Source organism: Peromyscus leucopus, chromosome 8b, assembly GCF_004664715.2.
Source record: "Peromyscus leucopus breed LL Stock chromosome 8b, UCI_PerLeu_2.1, whole genome shotgun sequence".
Classification (NCBI taxonomy): Eukaryota; Metazoa; Chordata; class Mammalia; order Rodentia; family Cricetidae; genus Peromyscus; species Peromyscus leucopus.
In genome coordinates this window covers 74,043,677-74,061,429 of record NC_051086.1, presented here as the reverse complement: position 1 = coordinate 74,061,429, position 17,753 = coordinate 74,043,677, and the positions used below count along the sequence as shown (strand labels likewise).

At 42.7% G+C, this 17,753-nt stretch overlaps 1 protein-coding gene across 1 annotated transcript in view; it reads left to right on the top strand.

The window, feature by feature from the left end:
- Stxbp4 (syntaxin binding protein 4) overlaps positions 1 to 14,882 on the top strand; it is a 169,381-nt gene extending 154,499 nt beyond the window's left edge. The window contains exon 12 of the mRNA XM_037201184.1: positions 12,999 to 14,882. Coding sequence (XP_037057079.1) covers positions 12,999 to 13,113 — 115 coding nt within the window. The 3' untranslated portion in view covers positions 13,114 to 14,882. The remainder of the gene's footprint in view (positions 1 to 12,998) is intronic.
- The last annotated feature ends 2,871 nt before the right edge of the window (positions 14,883 to 17,753 follow it).

The following is a 17,753-nucleotide window of genomic DNA, read 5'->3' as shown; positions in this document are numbered from 1 at the left end:
TGAAAGGCCAGCCAGCTGGCTTGGGTTGTTCAGGATGGCAGAGCCCCTAAAATGAATAAAACATCTAGATCTACATGCCCAGCACCAAGCTCTGCCCCCACTTCGCCGATGACAGGTACAGCTTCACCTGAAGCATGTTTTCCCAGTGTCACATTCCCTGAGAGCACATGGCTACTCTGGACTCATCACCTTTCTGGGGTTGTTCTTTGAGCCTGTTTTAGAATGGTCTCTGCCTCCATGACCCTCCTTTTTAGATTTGTTTACCAAATACTGAATTTTTTCATCAACTTCCTCCGCTGGGTTTGGTTGCTGCATTGGTGTGCTAGTGCTCCTGTAAGGATACACAACAGACAAGGAGTTTAAACAGCAAAGATATTTCTCACAGCTCTGAGTGCCGAAGTTGAAGTCTCAGCAGGACTGCAATCCTTCTCGCCCTGTCCTTTCATGGCATCGTTCTCTCTCTCTCTCTCTCTCTCTCTCTCTCTCTCTCTCTCCCTCCCTCCCTCCCTCTCTCTCTCTCTCCCTCTCTCTCTCCCTCCCTCCCTCTCTCTCTCTCTCCTCTCTCTCTCCCTCTCTCCCTCTCTCTCTCTCTCTCTCTCTCTTTCTCTCTCTCTCTCTCTCTCTCTCTCTCTCTCTCTCTGTGTGTGTGTGTGTGTGTGTGTTTCTCTGTGTCTGTGTATGAGAGAAAGAGAGCGAGAGCTCTCTTATCACGTGGACCCTGAGCAGAGGTCCCTTCAGGCCAGTAGTCACATCCCTCTGACTTCTAATGCTTCTTACCTTTCGCTGCACACAGTCTCCAAAAACAGGGCTTTTGATGAATTTTTGTAGGCCATGGCATTGTCCTCAAGTCACTTTTCCCTTAATTTACTCCTTTCCCTCACTGGGGCTTGAACCCCAGTTCCATGGCAATAAGCAAGCACTGAATTACATCCCCAGCTCCTCTTACCTGTCAGTTTGACACACGGTCTTGCTATATTGCCCAGGCTGGCCTTGAACGGGTGATCTTCCTACCTTAGCCTCCCCAGTACCTGGGATTACAGGCTTGTGCCAAGACCTGGCTGTCTTAACTTAGTCTCCATCAGATCTACTCTTGCTGATATTTGCCTAGCTTTGCACAAGTTACAAGAAGTTCTCCTAGCTCGTCTCTTTTCCTTTAGGCGCTACTCTGCAGAAGAAGCAGTTAAGAAGAATCCCAGAACCTGTCTGTGACAGCGTTAGGTTACTTAGTAAAGGGGAGTCAAGGTTCCTGATCAGCTGACCCTGAGCAGAGCTTGTCCTCCTCGGTCCAGTCTGACCTCGTGAGCCCTTGACATTGGAGGACAGAGGCAGCAGAGTCAGATAAGGACACGTGTTGATGGAAGTAGAACTGTTGCCCACGCTGAAGATGGGCACCATGAGCCTAAGACTGTGGGAGGCCCCCAGAAGCTGGAGAAACAAGGGACTGATTCTCCCCTTGAGCCCCAGAAGGCATTGTCGCCACTTGCTGATGTCTTCAGTGCACCCCAGTAGGACCCACGTCAGACTTCTGATCATTAGCCAGCAAATGTAAGTCATTTTAAGTCACCAAATTTTTGGTGATAAATTATTGCAATAGAAAATCATACAGGGCTATGAGAGAGAGGTGAGAAGGACCTGTCTAACTGTATGTAGAAATGTGTCAGGCCTAGAGCTAGGGCACTAACACGTGTTATCTCTTAACCTATTGAGGAAGGTGTTATATGTCGCAGAGGTTGAAAATCTGAAATTCAGGGTATACATAACTTTCCAGAATTTCATATGCAAGCTGGAGTTGTCTACAGAGGTGGCCAATAGGAAAGAGTGATTGGTGCCTACATCTCAGTCCCAGGCCTGCTCCTGTGTAACTTTGGACAGAGCACTTCAACCCTCTAAGCCTCGACTTGGTCAACTGTGGAAATTGTAGAGAAAAGTAATGTTTATGAGATTTTTATGAAAAGTAAAAAGGGGAAATATCAAAGAACGTTACAAACTAGAAAATGCTTATCTGACAGAAAGTCATATCCAGCTGCCTCATCCTGGAACATCTCTTTGAGGTTTTGCTTTGTGAGATGTGGTTTCTGTGTAGCCTACACAGGCCTCGAACTCACAATCCTCTAGTCTCAACCTCCCAGTGCTGGGACAGCAGGGATGCACCCCCACACCAACTTGAAGTCTGCATCTAATCTGTGATCCCATATCAAGGGGGCTTCAGTGGTCTCTTTGGATCACAGCTGGACCTTGCTGATGGATGTCAGCATTTATGGTTGAGTAAATCTCTGGCAGTGGAGGCCTTTGAGGTCTAGAAACATGGATGGAGTTTATTTGATCGCTTCAGAGGCTGAGAAATCCCAGTGTGGTGGTATGAAGGCTTAGGCAAACCATTCATCATCACTGTAATCTTTGGTAACATTGTAACATTTTGTACTCTAGTGGTTAAAACAAGATTTTTTTAAACTAAGGGTTGTATTCATTTACAATGAACAATTAAATCTTAATATCTGAGATTCTAATAAGTTTTTTTTAGACCACTGGCTTTTAGAAAATAAACTCTAGCCCAAATTATTTAAATTACCATACAATTTTAATGCTTGCCCCTAAATTAATGAATAGATCTTGCAAGTCAATTGGAATGAGACCATTGGTAAAGAGAAATAGCAATGCTAATTATTTGGTGATGTTGGTTTTATTTGGGTAACTCTAATTTCCCTGATAATGCTCAATTTCTATAAACACACATAAACCACTTAGGGTAAATCCACATCATTATCACATTTGGGAATTATCTGATCTTCAATTATAAATAAGCTAGTCTACCAGTTGTGTGTTTCTCCTCCATGGTGTGACTACAGTATTAATCAGAGGGGTTTATAGTGATGCATGCCTCAAGCATACGTTGATGCCACTCATGGTACGTGGGTACAGCTATGAGGAGATGGGAAAGACAGACATGGCCCTGCCCTGTTGAAGCCAGCAGCCTGGTGGGCACAGATAAGATACATGACAACAGAGTATTACTGCTTGGAAAGCACAAAGCCTCTGAGTCAAGCTTCACACAAGCTTTATATTTTCTCGGTTGCTCACATAACATTTTTCATGAATTTCATAGGAAAGAATTTTTAAAAGACATAATAGCTTTACATATATAATCTATGATCATTGAATTAATCCTTTAATTAATTTCATTTTGCAAAGCTGAAGAGCCCCTTTCTGGAGGTCACTTAATCCATCCCAGAGTCTCGTCACATATTGCTATGGAAACTAGCCTGGATACAGAGGGGTTGAACATAATGGTTAAATTCTCAGAAGTCATTAGTTGGATCTGGTCGCTGTCTGCTGTGTGCCAGCCCTATGACCAGGAGTAAACTCTGCCTCCTTCTCAGATTCATTTCCTCCTATTGGTTCACCCACCTGGTCACACTTGCACAGGTGGCATCAGCAATATTTAAAGCTCATGGACCAGCTGAGCGTTTTCTTTCTTTCTTTCTTCCTTTCTTTCTTTCTTCCTTTCTTTCTTTCTTTCTTTCTTTTTTTAATCATCATTAAACGAGTATTTTTGCCAGGAATTTTCTTTCAGTATTCATCTTTTAGTAGTCTATTAACAGCAAATTTTCTAATATTACACACACACACACACACACACACACACACACACACACACATACACACACATACATCTTTAGATTCTTGTAAACAATTTTATACCTAAGACCTAAAGATGTTTTCATTAATTGAATCTTAATATTGGCTATCTGTTATATATTGCATAGGAGTATCATAAAAACAGAATAAAAATAAAATTCTAATTTATTCCCTTTAAAGCAAATATTCTTTTAAGTATAACTCTTTTGCTGTCATTAATACTTGCACTTTGTGGCCACTTAGAAATTTCTCCAGTACTTCAACATTACTGGGTCCTGAAACAAATTATATTAAGAAGTCTTGCCTTTTTTTACTTTCTGATTTTATATATATATATATATATATATATATATATATATATATATACATATATATATATATATATATTCCCCCTAAAGTTATATTGGAAATGTATTACCTTTGGTTCATTATCCTGCAGCTTTGTCGTAGGCATGATAAAATAATCCAGGCAAGTCTTCTTATCTCACAGTGACACAGAGCCCTGTCCGAAATGGAGAATGAACAAGGGGACATCTTTCACCATCACAGTTAAGAACAGATTTTTGTAAAGCTTTTGTACTTTTTGTGTTTAAGTCACTTTTTTTCTAGAGACTGTCCTTAATTTTTATTTTGAAAGAAATAAATTTGCTTTTCTTTTTGAAAGAACACATTTTGATCCTCTAGCTAAGAGGTAAGAAACATAAGGAGGGTAATTATAATGGGATTTAAATAATTCACTTAACATTTCTTTGCCAATAAAATAGAGCATGTTCTCTTGGGCTTTTTTAAAATAAACTCTACAATATGTCTTTCAATTTACTAATATTACTTTTAAAAACACGCAGCACCGGCAACCTACTGCTCCAAAGCTATTGATTCCCAACAACAGATCTGGCAACCGCTCAAAACAAATGGCCTTTCAGATTTTCAAATACATCTGAATGACTGCTGATGACTCCCCAAATCAGGTCAGATGCAGTGTCTCTGCAGAAACATTTGCCAGGGGTACTGCGTGTTCAGATGAGGGCTTCTTTTGTGTCTCATAGTCAGCTTCATTTATTTACCAGCCCGCTAAATTTTTCATTCTGAACAGCAAAATCTCCCTTTATGAACCATGAGGTCTTTATTAATTAAACAGAGTAGTCAGCTGGACTGATTTATTCTCCATCCTTAGTTGAATTGCCCAACACGCAAATCAGGGGGGAAGTATTTCTAATACTAGAATGTTCTCCAAGCAAGTAAATCTAGGATTATCTCATCATACTGATTATGTCAAAGAGCATTAACCACAGTGCTCACTAAGACATAAAACTGAATGGTGGACTCAAGCCTGGCTCCACTCCAGCACTACAGGCAGAATTCCAAGGTGTTCTTGCACTAATCAAAAAGCTCTAATTATCAATAAAACTAGATGTGATCATTTCTTGAATGTGTGTTCTTTGTCAGGCCCTTTACACACACCACCTGGGCCTCAGAAGTTCTGTCTCATGGGTTCTGATCATTTTGTATTCTTTTGTTTCCAAAGATCCAATTGTAGACTTTGAGGCACCAAAAGCCTTTCTTTGTTGCATTGGTTTTATTTTTCCAGTAAACAGTTACAGGTATTACATGTTTGGTATTTAGAGATGTGTGTGCAGGTAGGGTTTGGTGGTGGTGGTGGTGGTATGTGTGTGTGTGTGTATTTCTTTACCAATGAAATCAAGCTATTATTTTAGGCATCTATCTTTGCCGAAAAGTATATTATAAACAGAAGATTAGTCAAACAAATATAAATTACAGTGTGTAAAATATAAGTTACAGTGTGACCTTTGAGTGAGGTCATATTTTGCATTAAAGTCTTGATGATTCTTGGGAGTTTCCCTTGCACCAAGTTTCTACCTGACCCTGAAATGACCCCCATTGGGACATCTCTTTCATTGCTCTCCTCCTCTAATCCTCCCCCAACCTGATCCCTCATGTTCCAATCCCCACCCACCCCCAGTTTACCCAGGAGTATTGGAGAAATTATTTTGGCCACTCCACGTAGTTAAAAGGATATTTATTTAATGGCATAACTCACAAATTAAGTAATGGGTAGTTCGCAGGGTCTGGGGAAGGTGTAATGCAGTCCAGCGGTGTTCTCCGGAGCTCTACACAGTCAATCTGCACTGGTCAGCGTCCCGGCACCGAGAGAGCGCCCAGAGCGAGCGCTGGCCCATCCAGCTCTCGGGTCCCCCAGCGCCTCCCCTCGCCCCGCCTCGTAGGCGTGACAGTTGCCAGAGTCTCAATGGGGGTTGGAACTTCCAGATCAAAGCTGGAATGGCTGCCCACTACATCTCCCCCTTTTTGTCTAAATAAGAAGGTTCTAAACTAATACAAGACTATATACAAAGGAATGGTTATCAAATATTGTCCAGAAATAATGAGAGATAATGACCTAGATAAGATGGAACTACAACCAATGCAAACAATATCAAGCAAGAAACACATACTAAAATCCAGAGAAGTATAGAGCATAAACAGCATGTTATAAAGATCATTCAAAGGTGTCCTATCCTAAAGAACCTGAATCTAATACTTAATATGTTCTATCTAAGATATTATATATACCAAGTTGTAACTATAACTGCTAGTCTTCAATCCCATCAAAGACCTGAGAAGGAACATAATGGTACCTGAGAAATGGTAGATGGATGCAAGCAACTTTCGGGAATCTTGCAAGAGTAGACCAAGACAGCTGGCAGCCTGGACAGTCACCTAATGTTTCTCAGCATTGTTGGTGCATTCAAATTGGCTACAGGCCTAGAGTATCTGACAGACCATTTTCAGAAGCAGGATTTCTGAAAGACCATCTTACCCTGTCTTGGCAGAGTACAGTGGTCGCTTTCCTTGTGTCCCGCTTGTCCAGAAAGGAGAGCATTGCATTTGTACTGTCAGCCATCAAGGCAAGGGCAGTTCTTTGCCCAATAGGCCATTTTGTGCCAAGAAGACAAACTTCCAAATGGAAATGTCTTAGAAGTCCAACATTCTCTCGGGATCAAATTGGTGTAGCCAGGAGCAATTGTGTCTCATGTCAACAGAATTCTAAGTTATTTAAATGCCATATTCTCTAGGTCTATGAAGTGTTTGAAGATTACCTATCTATCTGAAATATATCTATGTATACCTAGAAGACTTAACTAACATGGCTACAGATATGATTATCATAGATGACTAATTATTAACCTATTTTTTAATTATCCATTACAATTTTAAATGAGTTATATAAACATAATACCTCAAACAAGAATAGAAATATATATATATATACAGTATAACAAAATTAACTTCAAGTTTGTATCAATGAACTAAAATTTATACCAATGTAAAACATTTTAAACATAAACTAAAATCTATACCAATGTAAAACATTTTAAACATAAACTAAAATCTATACCAATGTAAAACATTTTAAACAAGTTGTTCTTTAAAAGTAGGTTCATTAATCTACCCTTTTATCTTATCATCTCCATATCCTATATATCCATATCATATCCCCCTTTTTTTTTTTTAGAAAGAGATCACATTTATAATCAACCTGTTTTAAATAAAAATATTGGTTTTTCTCTGTCCCACACCAGAGGGCTCTTCTGATTTGGGACACAAGAATCACTTAACCATTTTTTTTTTTTTAAAGCAATATGTCTGGGTTTAGAGGGGAGTGAGCCAATTCCACCTCTAAAGCCAGCTTGGTATATTTGGGAATTTGGGCGTAGCATCTCTTACTACTTCCTGCTGGAGGGGGGCGCTGTATCTTATGGGGATGCAAAGAAAATTTTAGACCTATGGGGTAGTCCGTGAGGCTGTATTGTGTGAACCAGTTGCCTTGAAACCGATCTGGATGTTGGATCATCTGGGCCATGGTGTCATCGGAGTCCTTTCAGGGGGTCTTGGCTGGTGAAACCTGATGTATCTTAATCTGGAACAAGTCCACAGCCTCTGGCTTTCTGTGGAAACAAAAGCAGAACCTCTTTTCCAAAGTAACATATCCTTATATCCAAATTTTGAAGTCAAGGTACCTTTAAAATATACATTTTGGCATAACTCAACAGGTTTTGTAATCAAATGTTTTTCTTTAGTTATGAATATCAAAGAGAACATAATCCAGATTCTCTGTGTGGTAGCCATCTTTATGTGGCTTATGTTTTATATTACCTTGAGCCTTGAGCCTATTGCTTTAAACTGTACCATTGTAAGCCTGAAACGGCGCTGTGGCTGCTGGCTCCGCCCACTTCAGCTTCCCAACATGGCAGTGGTACGTTTTCCGCCAGCTCTGGGAGTCATCAAGTCTCAGAAATAGTGGGTCTAAGCTTTTATCAAAGCAGCGTGTAGCCCAGAAACCTCTTTTTTTTTTTTTTTTTTTTAAATACTAGTAAAGACTAAATCTACCACACAGCTTAATTTGCCGCTGGCAGATGCCTCATTTCCGCCATACTGCCGGTCAAACGCACCCGCCAGGAACCCGCCAGTGTCCAAACTTGCGTTTTGCCGCATCTAGCTGCCCGTATGAGACAAGAAGCAGGAACCTGGTTTTGGCTCTGTTTAGAATTGGTTATTAAATATTCTCAGGTTTAAGGTGGAAACTCGAGCCGTTGGGCGCCATTTGTTGCTGGAGGGCTTCTCTCCAGGTTCCCCAAGCCCCGCAGTCCCACAATCCACTTATAAAATAATCACTCAGACGCTTATATCACTTATAAACTGTATGGCCATGGCAGGCTTCTTGCTAACTGTTCTTTTATCTTAAATTAACCCATTTTTATAAATCTATAGCTTGCCACGTGGCTGGTGGCTTACCGGCGTCTCTACATGCTCTTCTCCTGGCGGTGGCTGCAGTCTCTCTCCTCCTTCTTCCTGTTTCCCCAATTCTCCTCTCTCTGTCCCGCCTATACTTCCTGCCTGGTCATTGGCCATCAGTGTTTTATTTACATAGAGTGATATAGTCGTAATTTCCTCAGTTATGATAAAAGATAAGTTAGCTATAAAACCTTAAACTCACAAATATAAGATAGATAGGACATCTTCTTTAATATTGTAACTATAATTCTTGCTCGGTAATTGTTTTGTTATATGTAATTTTACCATGTTAAAGTTAAAACCTTCCTTTTTAAAAAAAGAAGAAAGGGGAAGTGCTGTGGATATCACTCTATGTAAATAAAACACTGATGGCCAATGACCAGGCAGGAAGTATAGGCGGGACAGAGAGAGGAGAATTGGGGAAACAGGAAGAAGGAGGAGAGAGACTGCAGCCACCGCCAGGAGAAGAGCATGTAGAGATGCCGGTAAGCCACCAGCCACGTGGCAAGCTATAGATTTATAAAAATGGGTTAATTTAAGATAAAAGAACAGTTAGCAAGAAGCCTGCCATGGCCATACAGTTTATAAGTGATATAAGCGTCTGAGTGATTATTTTATAAGTGGATTGTGGGACTGCGGGGCTTGGGGAACCTGGAGAGAAGCCCTCCAGCAACACAGGAGATTTCTTCTATTTCCCCTTCCCAGGGAAATCCATGTGTCTTTCTTTGGGCCCTCCTTGTTACCTAACCTCTCTGGAGCTGTGGATTGTAGCATGGTTCTCCTTTACTTTATAGATAATAATCACTTATGAGTGAGTACATACCATGTTTGTCTTTCTGGGACTGGGTTACCTCACTCAGGATGATTTTTTTCAAATTCCATCTACAAGGATGACCCCAGCTAAGACTACTAGCAATAGTGGATAGGTAGCCTAAACAGGCCATCTCCTGTGATCAGATTGGTGACTACCCTCATTGTCATCAGAGAGCCTTTGTCCAGTAACTGATGGAAGCACATGCAGAGATTCACAGCCAAGCACTGGGCCCAGCTCTGGGAATCCTGTTGAAGAGAGGGAGGAAGGATTATACGAGCCAGGTCATCACAAGGGAACCCACAAGACAACTAACCCAGGCTCATAGGAGCTCACAGACACTGGACCGATACCTAAGGAGACCACATGGGACCAACCTAGGCCCTCTACATATGTGTGACAGTTGTATAGCTTGGTCCACTTGTGAGACTCCTAGGGCCTATCCCTGATGCTTTTGGGAACCTATTCCTCATACTGGGTTGCCTTACCAAGCCCTAATATGAGGGGAGGAGATTAGTCCTACCTCCAGTTGATATGCTGTGCTTTGTTGACACCCATGGGAGGCCTGCCCTTTGCTGAACAGTAACAGAGGAGGAGTAGATTTGTGAATCTGGTGGAGGGGGGAGCACAGAGGGGAAACTGCAGTAAGGGTATAAAATAAATGAATAAATTTAATTTTAAAAAGTGTTGATGAAGGTTATTAGCAAGAACAGACTTCAGGTAGAACTTTCTAATATCAGTTGCAGAGAGTTAGTAACTATATCTTTTCTTAAACATTTTGCTTTTATTTACTCTGTGTTACCAACTTACCAAGGTCTATTTGGTTACATAGTTAATATTTCAAGGATGAGAGTATCACTTGTAAAATGTCAAATAGCAAAGCATGTACCTGAACTTATTCTGCAGATAATTATTCTTGGTTTTCTTACTTCCTACTCCCCCCATTCAAGTAACATTATAAGGGAAGAAGTAGTTAAAATAATTTAAATGACACTCTCTGAACTGCACCAATACATTGTAACTGTCTGTGCTGGTAAACAGTGAGTCTCTAGATACTGAGACTGCCAAACCCACAAAGCAGCGTTCCCCAGCACACTCCTTTCAAACATGCACTCTGTGCAGCCTGTCCGTCTCACCTTGCAGGGGTGCTCCAGCCCTCTTGGTTACACTCCTTAATGTTTCTTTACCAGTGCTTTCAGTTTAGGCCCCAAAAAAGGCCTTGAAATGAAATGAGTCGGGGCTAAGCTGATGCTCTACTAAGGCGAGCCTTCATGAGAAATCCCTTTAAACCATTTTAAAGAGAGTGGTAATATGAATTACTGCTGAGAGAATAATGATTCCTTTTTTAAGGTTTTATTTATTGTTTGATAATTTCAGACATGCCTACAGTGTGCTTTGATCAAATCCGTTCCCCATTTCCTTCCTCCCAATCCTCCCTCACCCACCCCATAACTTTCCTCTCCCAACTTCATGTGCTCTTTTTTATCCCCCCCCCCCACCGCCCCAAGCTCACTAAGTCTATTTAGCACTATCTGTACATGCATGTAGTACAGTCCACTGGAGTGTGGGTGGCCTCTCAGGAGCCAAATCCCTGAAAAAAAATAAAGAAACTGACTCTGCCCTTCCCCACAGCCATCAGGTGCCAGGAGCTCCTCGGCTAGGTGGGACTTCACGTACTTCTCCCTGGCTAGGCAGGGATTTCAGCTGGCCTGATCTTGTGCAGGTCCTGTGCATGCTGTCACAGCTCCTGTGACTTCATGAGTGCAACAGCTCTGTCATATCCAGCCAGTACTTTCCCACTGCAGACATTCACTGCCTGTGACTCTTTCTGTCCTCTCTTCCCCAATGATCCCTGCACCCTGTCGAGTGGGGGATGACGTCCCATTTAGAGCTGGGCACAGAGCTCTCCACAGACTCTTATTGTCTGCATGTCAAGCTGTTGTGGATTTCTGTATTCATCACCTGATGAGGGTTGAGAGATGTGCTGATACATGGATATGAAGATAAGACTTTAGGGGGCAGTTTATCACTATGTCCATTTAGCAGAATAATAGTAGAAGGTTCTTCTCTACAGCCTCTGACCCAGACAGCCATGAGTTTTTAGCCCCATAGGCAGTACCAGGCATGAGTCCCATCTTATGGAACAAGCTTTAAATCCAACCAGAAAGTGACTGGTCACTCCTGTAACACCGTGTCACCAGCATGTGGATCTTGGCAGACCTGTCATTGTAGTCCACAGGGTTCGTGGCTGGGTAGGACTGTTGATGACTCTTCTCTCCTGGCAGCATGCATCAAACCTTCCAGCACTATGAAAGCTAGCCAGTTAGGGAAGAAGCTTCCAGGTTGGTACCAGCTTGATTTCTCCATGTCCTATGACTCAAGTACATAGTGTCTTCAGCAGTAGGGTCTTACTATCAAGTTCTGGAGGGAAAACAAGAGCAATAGCTCCAGCCTGTAATTTTTGGGGCTTGGGGAGCTATGGAACCCCACTTACCAACAACTCAAAAGTAAGTCACTGGTACCTGACACTGGGCTTTTTATTTGAAAGTCTATTATGTACAAGATTGGCATTATCCCCCCAGTGATAAGGTAACATAATTTAAACACCTTTTATATATGAATGTATTTTAGGAACCGTCTACAATAATAGGTTTCATGTGGGTTTTTCATTGATCTTTAGTATTAGTTATCCCTCACCATACTTCCTCTCTACCAGCACACTCAAACTCTGGAAACTATGAAGAAACCTGGGCCTTGTCACCTCCACATTGACTCTTAAACTACTTGAAGTCCTTTACCCCATGGTGAAACTATTAGTAATCTACTCTTATGGAAAGATAAATTCATTAATGTCTCTCCAACCCCAGCCCACCACTCTAAGGGGCTGGGCATACGGTAGTAGACGTGGAAGAATCATCCAGCTAGAAGCTAAGTCAGGGTAGGAAATCTGAGACACACATCCACTGGGTGGGAGTGTGGTTGGTGGCACTCTGCCACCCCCTAAATGTACCTCTTACCCTAGTACCCCTTCCCCATCTCTGCTTCTGTCTCTTCTTCCCACAGTGCTCTTCAGGACGCTAGTCATTTGTTCTGAGAATGCATCAGGCACCACAAATACAGAGATAAAAAACAGTTCCTGCCCATCAGGGAGCTTTCCGAGCAGCAGGGAGGCTGACAATAGACATGCATTTATAATGTAGAAAAATTAGAGCGAAGACTATGGGTTCAGATGGGAGGAATCTTAAGGAGAATTTGCTTCTTTGGAGTTAGTGTGAGGTACCTCCCAAAAGAGGAGAAATGTGGCCCAGAATCGTACTGTGGAATGTGTTTGACCCAGAATCGGTTAGAACCTAGTGTTTCACCCACAAGTGACAGTGTATGCTTGGTCATTTAGAAAGGTCCCTGGGCTGGAGTGGAGAATGAACTAGGAGAGAAATAGAACCGAAACAGAAGCTCTTTCAGTGTACAAGACTATTAACATTGGAAAAGGAAGAGAGGAGACAGACTCCAGAGATGAGGCTCACAGCTAGACAGCCATAGGACATGCTCACAGACACCATCGGGTGAGGAAAAGGGAGTTTGAGGTGATACTATTCCTCTGCATTCATGGTTACAAAAGACCCTTAAGACATCTCCAGGATCCAGTTCTAACTGCTTCCTGTCCCCCAATCAGTACTTGTTTGCCTGGGTAGAAAGACAGTCTTTCACATTCTAATCGGCGCTCCTTGTTCTTCTCCAGTCATGTGACACAGACCACATCCTGGATCCATCCCATGATGAGTGTCCTGAACCTGTCCTGCTCAGAGGAGAATGAAGAGAACTGTCCCAGAGAGCTAACAGACCAGAAAAGCTGATGGCCTTCCATGGGAAACGGCACTTCCGAGTCTTCCGGCCTTTCAGTCCGTGTGCACAACCAGACACAAGACACCACACCGTGAGAAACGGGAATCCAGCATATTCTCCCCGGCGGGGTGTCAAGTTGAAACTGTGCTGTTGCTGTGTACATGTTAAGATCAGCTGTCACTGCACTAGTTCTTTGAAAATAATGTAGTTGCATTTGTTGAAGTCATATATAATTAGATTTTATATGCATATAACTTTTCATATATAATTAGGTCTATATAACTTAGTATGTAGGTCATTGTTTGGTATTAGATGCAATGGTTTTTATACCAAAACTTTATCTTGGAAACTTATAGGAACATAGGGAACTACTTTTCTGATAATCCCCCTCTCTAATCACAGTTTAGGAGCGTGATCTGAGAAAGCCTGGGGTGGGGAATGCTATACAGCTACCCCATTAGCTGCTAAATACAACTTTTTTTTTAACAGATATATCATAGGACACAATCTAACTTGCATCATTAGGAGATCTCTATCATTTATAAAATGCTTTCAAACCCCATTTTATTTAAACCAAAGAGCATGGTTATAGGGCTGATCTATTGACCATTTTCATTTCATGTCTTCAGCTGGAGAAACAGTGGTTCAGAGAGACAGAGCGTCCTGTCCCAGGGCCCAGACTAACACCTCATCTTCTGATCCCATGTCCAGTCCCCTTCGCCCCGCTCCCTACTGTCCTCACAGAGGGAGGGTGCAGTCCAACAGAGCACCTTCATTCTGTTGATGCAGCTGGGTCCACAGCTGTGCATTCCACAGCAAGCCAGAGGACACCTCAGAGCCAATCATGGCCTCTTCATAACCCCACTCTTCTCCTTCCGTGGGCCCACCCCTCATCACCCCAACTGCTCACCAACTGCTCTGTGACCTTTCAGCAGCTTTGTCCCATGGCTTGCCATGCTTGGGTACCGTTGCCAGTAGGAGCATCTAAGGAGAGCTGATAGAAATAAAGGTATCTTTTAAAGTACTGCCAGGCTGCTTGTAACAGATTGAAGACCTGGAGCCAAGGGAAGCAGCCCAGCATTGCTTAGGCAAGCCTCGCACTCCCGAGAACACGGTGTAAGAGTCTTCACATAAAGGCACTTTCTAAATGAGTCACCGAGTTCCTACACTCAGTTAGCTCCTGTGTCAGCATCAGGCACTGGCTCCTACGTCTTCTACTGAGTTTTACCTGGTACTTGGAATGTATATGGAGACTGCGTATGGGCATTGTGCTCACCCATACATTCAAGATTCAGGATTTGAGTTGAATAGGATTCCTACTTTATGTCTTGAGGACAAACATAAAGTCAGTCAAATACAGACTGACAAGGAGTTATTAACTCTGAGAAAGACAGAATGGCTGGAGCAAATGTACCCCCGTCCTCATTGCTGTCTGGATACTAGGAAGCTTCAGAGGGGATAGTTCTGAGAGCCATCCCAGAGGGAGCTGTTCCCTGTTGTCTCTGGGAGGTGAATGGGCACTCACACAATCTTAAAAGAGAGTACCTATGCTGTGAAAGGCAGACTCCTTTCAGGAGTGGGGAGCTTCCTCTTTTGTTTATAAGGAAAGCTAAGATGGGACCCTGAAGCATGCAGTCTCTAGTCTGTATGTGTTCATGTATGTGTGGGACTCACCACCTCTCTGCTGCTTGTATCGATTCCCTCCCTGTGTCTGTCAATACATAATCAAAACCAATAAAACTCATAGTGCTATTTGTGGAGCACCCTACATTGCAATGTACAATGAACTGTCTTCTTTGGGGAGGTATTTGAGGTAGCTTCTTCCTGTGTATCCCCCTGCCTCAGCCTCCCAAGCAGTGGGATTTCAGCACCAAGTATCTTCTTAAAGCCACCTGTAAATGGAGAAACTTAGATTCCCCCACTTTGTGTAGAAGCCTAGGTTGAGAGAGAAGTGGCCATTGCCCAAGGGTCCCAGCATGCCTGTGTGGTGATACTGGACCTCAAAGCAAGTCTTTGATTGCAGGGCTTCTTTAAACCAGCAAGCAGAGCAATTGGATTTAGTCAGCTCTGCAAGGCTCCAGCACCCAATCATGAGGGACTTCCTAGTTCAGTTCGTCAGAGAATCCCCCAGGAGCAAAAAGCACTCCACAGGTTCTGATGCATCCGAGCTTCTCATGGGAACGAATGCTAAGGAGGCTCAGCCTCGAATTAGCTGAGTCAGATAAACACTCACTGAGACTCCTCCCTCTTTAGTCTCAATCAGAGACGGATGCTGGGAGAATCTCTGGAGGGCTCAGCATGAATGCTTTTCTGATATGGATAGAACCCTGAGTTACTTTTGGGGAAGTTGATATTCTATAACTTAAATTAGCCCTATCACTGGGGTCATCCATCAGACATGCTTCTCCACTGACTTCCCCCCTCAGATTCTGGGCCATAGGAACAATATGATGGCATCCCTCCCAGTGCATGCTTTAGTGGCACTGGCCGTCAGTGGTGCTCCAAGTGTCACTTTCCTAGAGTGACAAGGGAAGGCCTAGCCGTCCTCACTCATTTGTTCCCTCAGAATGCTCATTAGCTTCCAGCAATGTGACCAGCACCAGGGCAAAGTAGGGCACCAGCTAATCGTTTCTTGGGCTGTTTTAGAAATAAAATGATTTTGAAAGTCAGAATTACAGTTACTTTTAAACTTCTGAATTTTACAAATTATTTTCCTTTCAAAAAATGAAAGTACTGTGGAAATAAATTGAGTTAAATAGCCCATCTCGATTTCTGGAATCTGCCATCACCAATATTTCAGTGACTATTTTCACTCAAGGGCAAGCATGCCCCCCCTTAAAAGTTCACCTGTGAGTTAGTATATTATGGTCATCTTTTTATAGCAATATAGGCCCTTCCATTGTGTTCCAAATGTCTGCATAAGCTGCCACCTCAGAACACTTATTGTCTGTGGGTTCAGCAACTTATTAATAAAGCTTAGGCTGTTTTAAGTTCCTTCCTGTAATAGCGTCACAGTGAGCATTTGTGTGTTTGTTAAAGCCCTTTCTTCAAGTATCTTTGCACTCAAGTGCTGCTGTCTATAGTGTGGAGACTTGTCAGGGAGCCACTGTAACAGAGTGCAGTCAAGGCTGGGTCACCTGAAGAAGAGCTTCTCTGTCCCTGTCTAAAAGCGTGGGTGTCTTAATCATTAGGGCTCAGTGTTTTAGCATCAGAGACGGCTGCTGTGTATAGGAGAGTCTGTCAGTGAAGAAGTCAGTGTTTCAAACACGTCGCTGTTCTCATTGTTTTCTACTGTATATAGAATGATGATGGGGAATTGCTTCTTCATTAGCATAGAGATCACACTCTTATGCTACATATAATACAAGAGCCTCCACGTCTCCATCCGTGGAACAATGGCAATACTTCCTCATGCCCTGACACTTCAACTCAGCACTCATCAACTAAGCACCTACTGGATGCCTGGCCATCCAAGGTGTACTGATCATTCCGGGTAGCACAGATTCCCAAGTCAAAGAGCTCAGTGTCCTGATATTTCTGCACACACACACACACACCACTACTGATTTGTCTTTCTGTATAGGATAAGAAGTTAGGAATTTGTTTCCTAAGAAACCCTTAAATTTGAATAATTCTGGAAAATGTCGACCCCCTCCCCACCTTGGCTAGAAAAGGGTAAGAAGGAACGTGCTGGAAGAGGCTCTCCAATAACAAATGAAAGGCAGCTGTCAAAATAGAGAGTCAAATAGCGCACTCATAAAGTGCTTGCACAATCAGAAAATAATATCCTTTTTCTAGGGAGAAATGGGACATTTCTCTATGGTAAGCAAAATGTAACTTTGTGAAGGGTCAGCACACTTGACATTTTTACGATACTTACACAGAAAGAACTGAACAAACATTACTACAGCTTTCACAGTCTTGGGTATAATTTTCAAGATGATGAAAGGCACAGAATACGCCTGTGGAATGTAAAGAATTAAACAGAATATGCCTGTGGAACATAACTTAGAAATGTTATACCCGAGATGTTTTAGCCATAGCTGTTCACATATAGTATCGTTGTATCAGTAAAATGCTTTTATAAATACTAAATGCAGTGCCAGATTTCCTTATTCCCTTTCCCTCCCCCACGCCCCATATGGGGAGTGTGTGTGTGTGTGTGTGTGTGTGTGTGTGTGTGTACATGAGCATGTGGAGGCCAGAATGGATGTCGAGTGTCTTCCTCAATCACACTCCCCCTTAATTTTTTTTTTTTGACACATTAGTCTCCCACCAAACCTGGAACTTGTAGATTTAGCTAGGTTGGAAGCCACTAAGCTGCAGGGATCCTCCTGCCTGTGTGTCTCCAGCACTGGGATTATAAGCATGCGGGGGGGGGGGGGGGGGGGGGGGGGGGCTTTTCCACATGGATTCTGGGAGACTAAACTGAGGTCCTCTTGCCTCCTCTTTTCTGAGTGAGTCACCCCCACAGCCTCTTCATCTGCCTTTCACCTTCAACCTCAGGTGGCTTTTACTAATTCTAAGTTTGATTTTTAGTCTTCCAGGGCAGGCTGGACAATCAGATCAGTAGCTGTGTGGGAACCACCCCTGGGGAAAGAGACATGGTTTCAGCAGTTAAAAGCCCATCACTGCTCTAACAGGGTTGGAG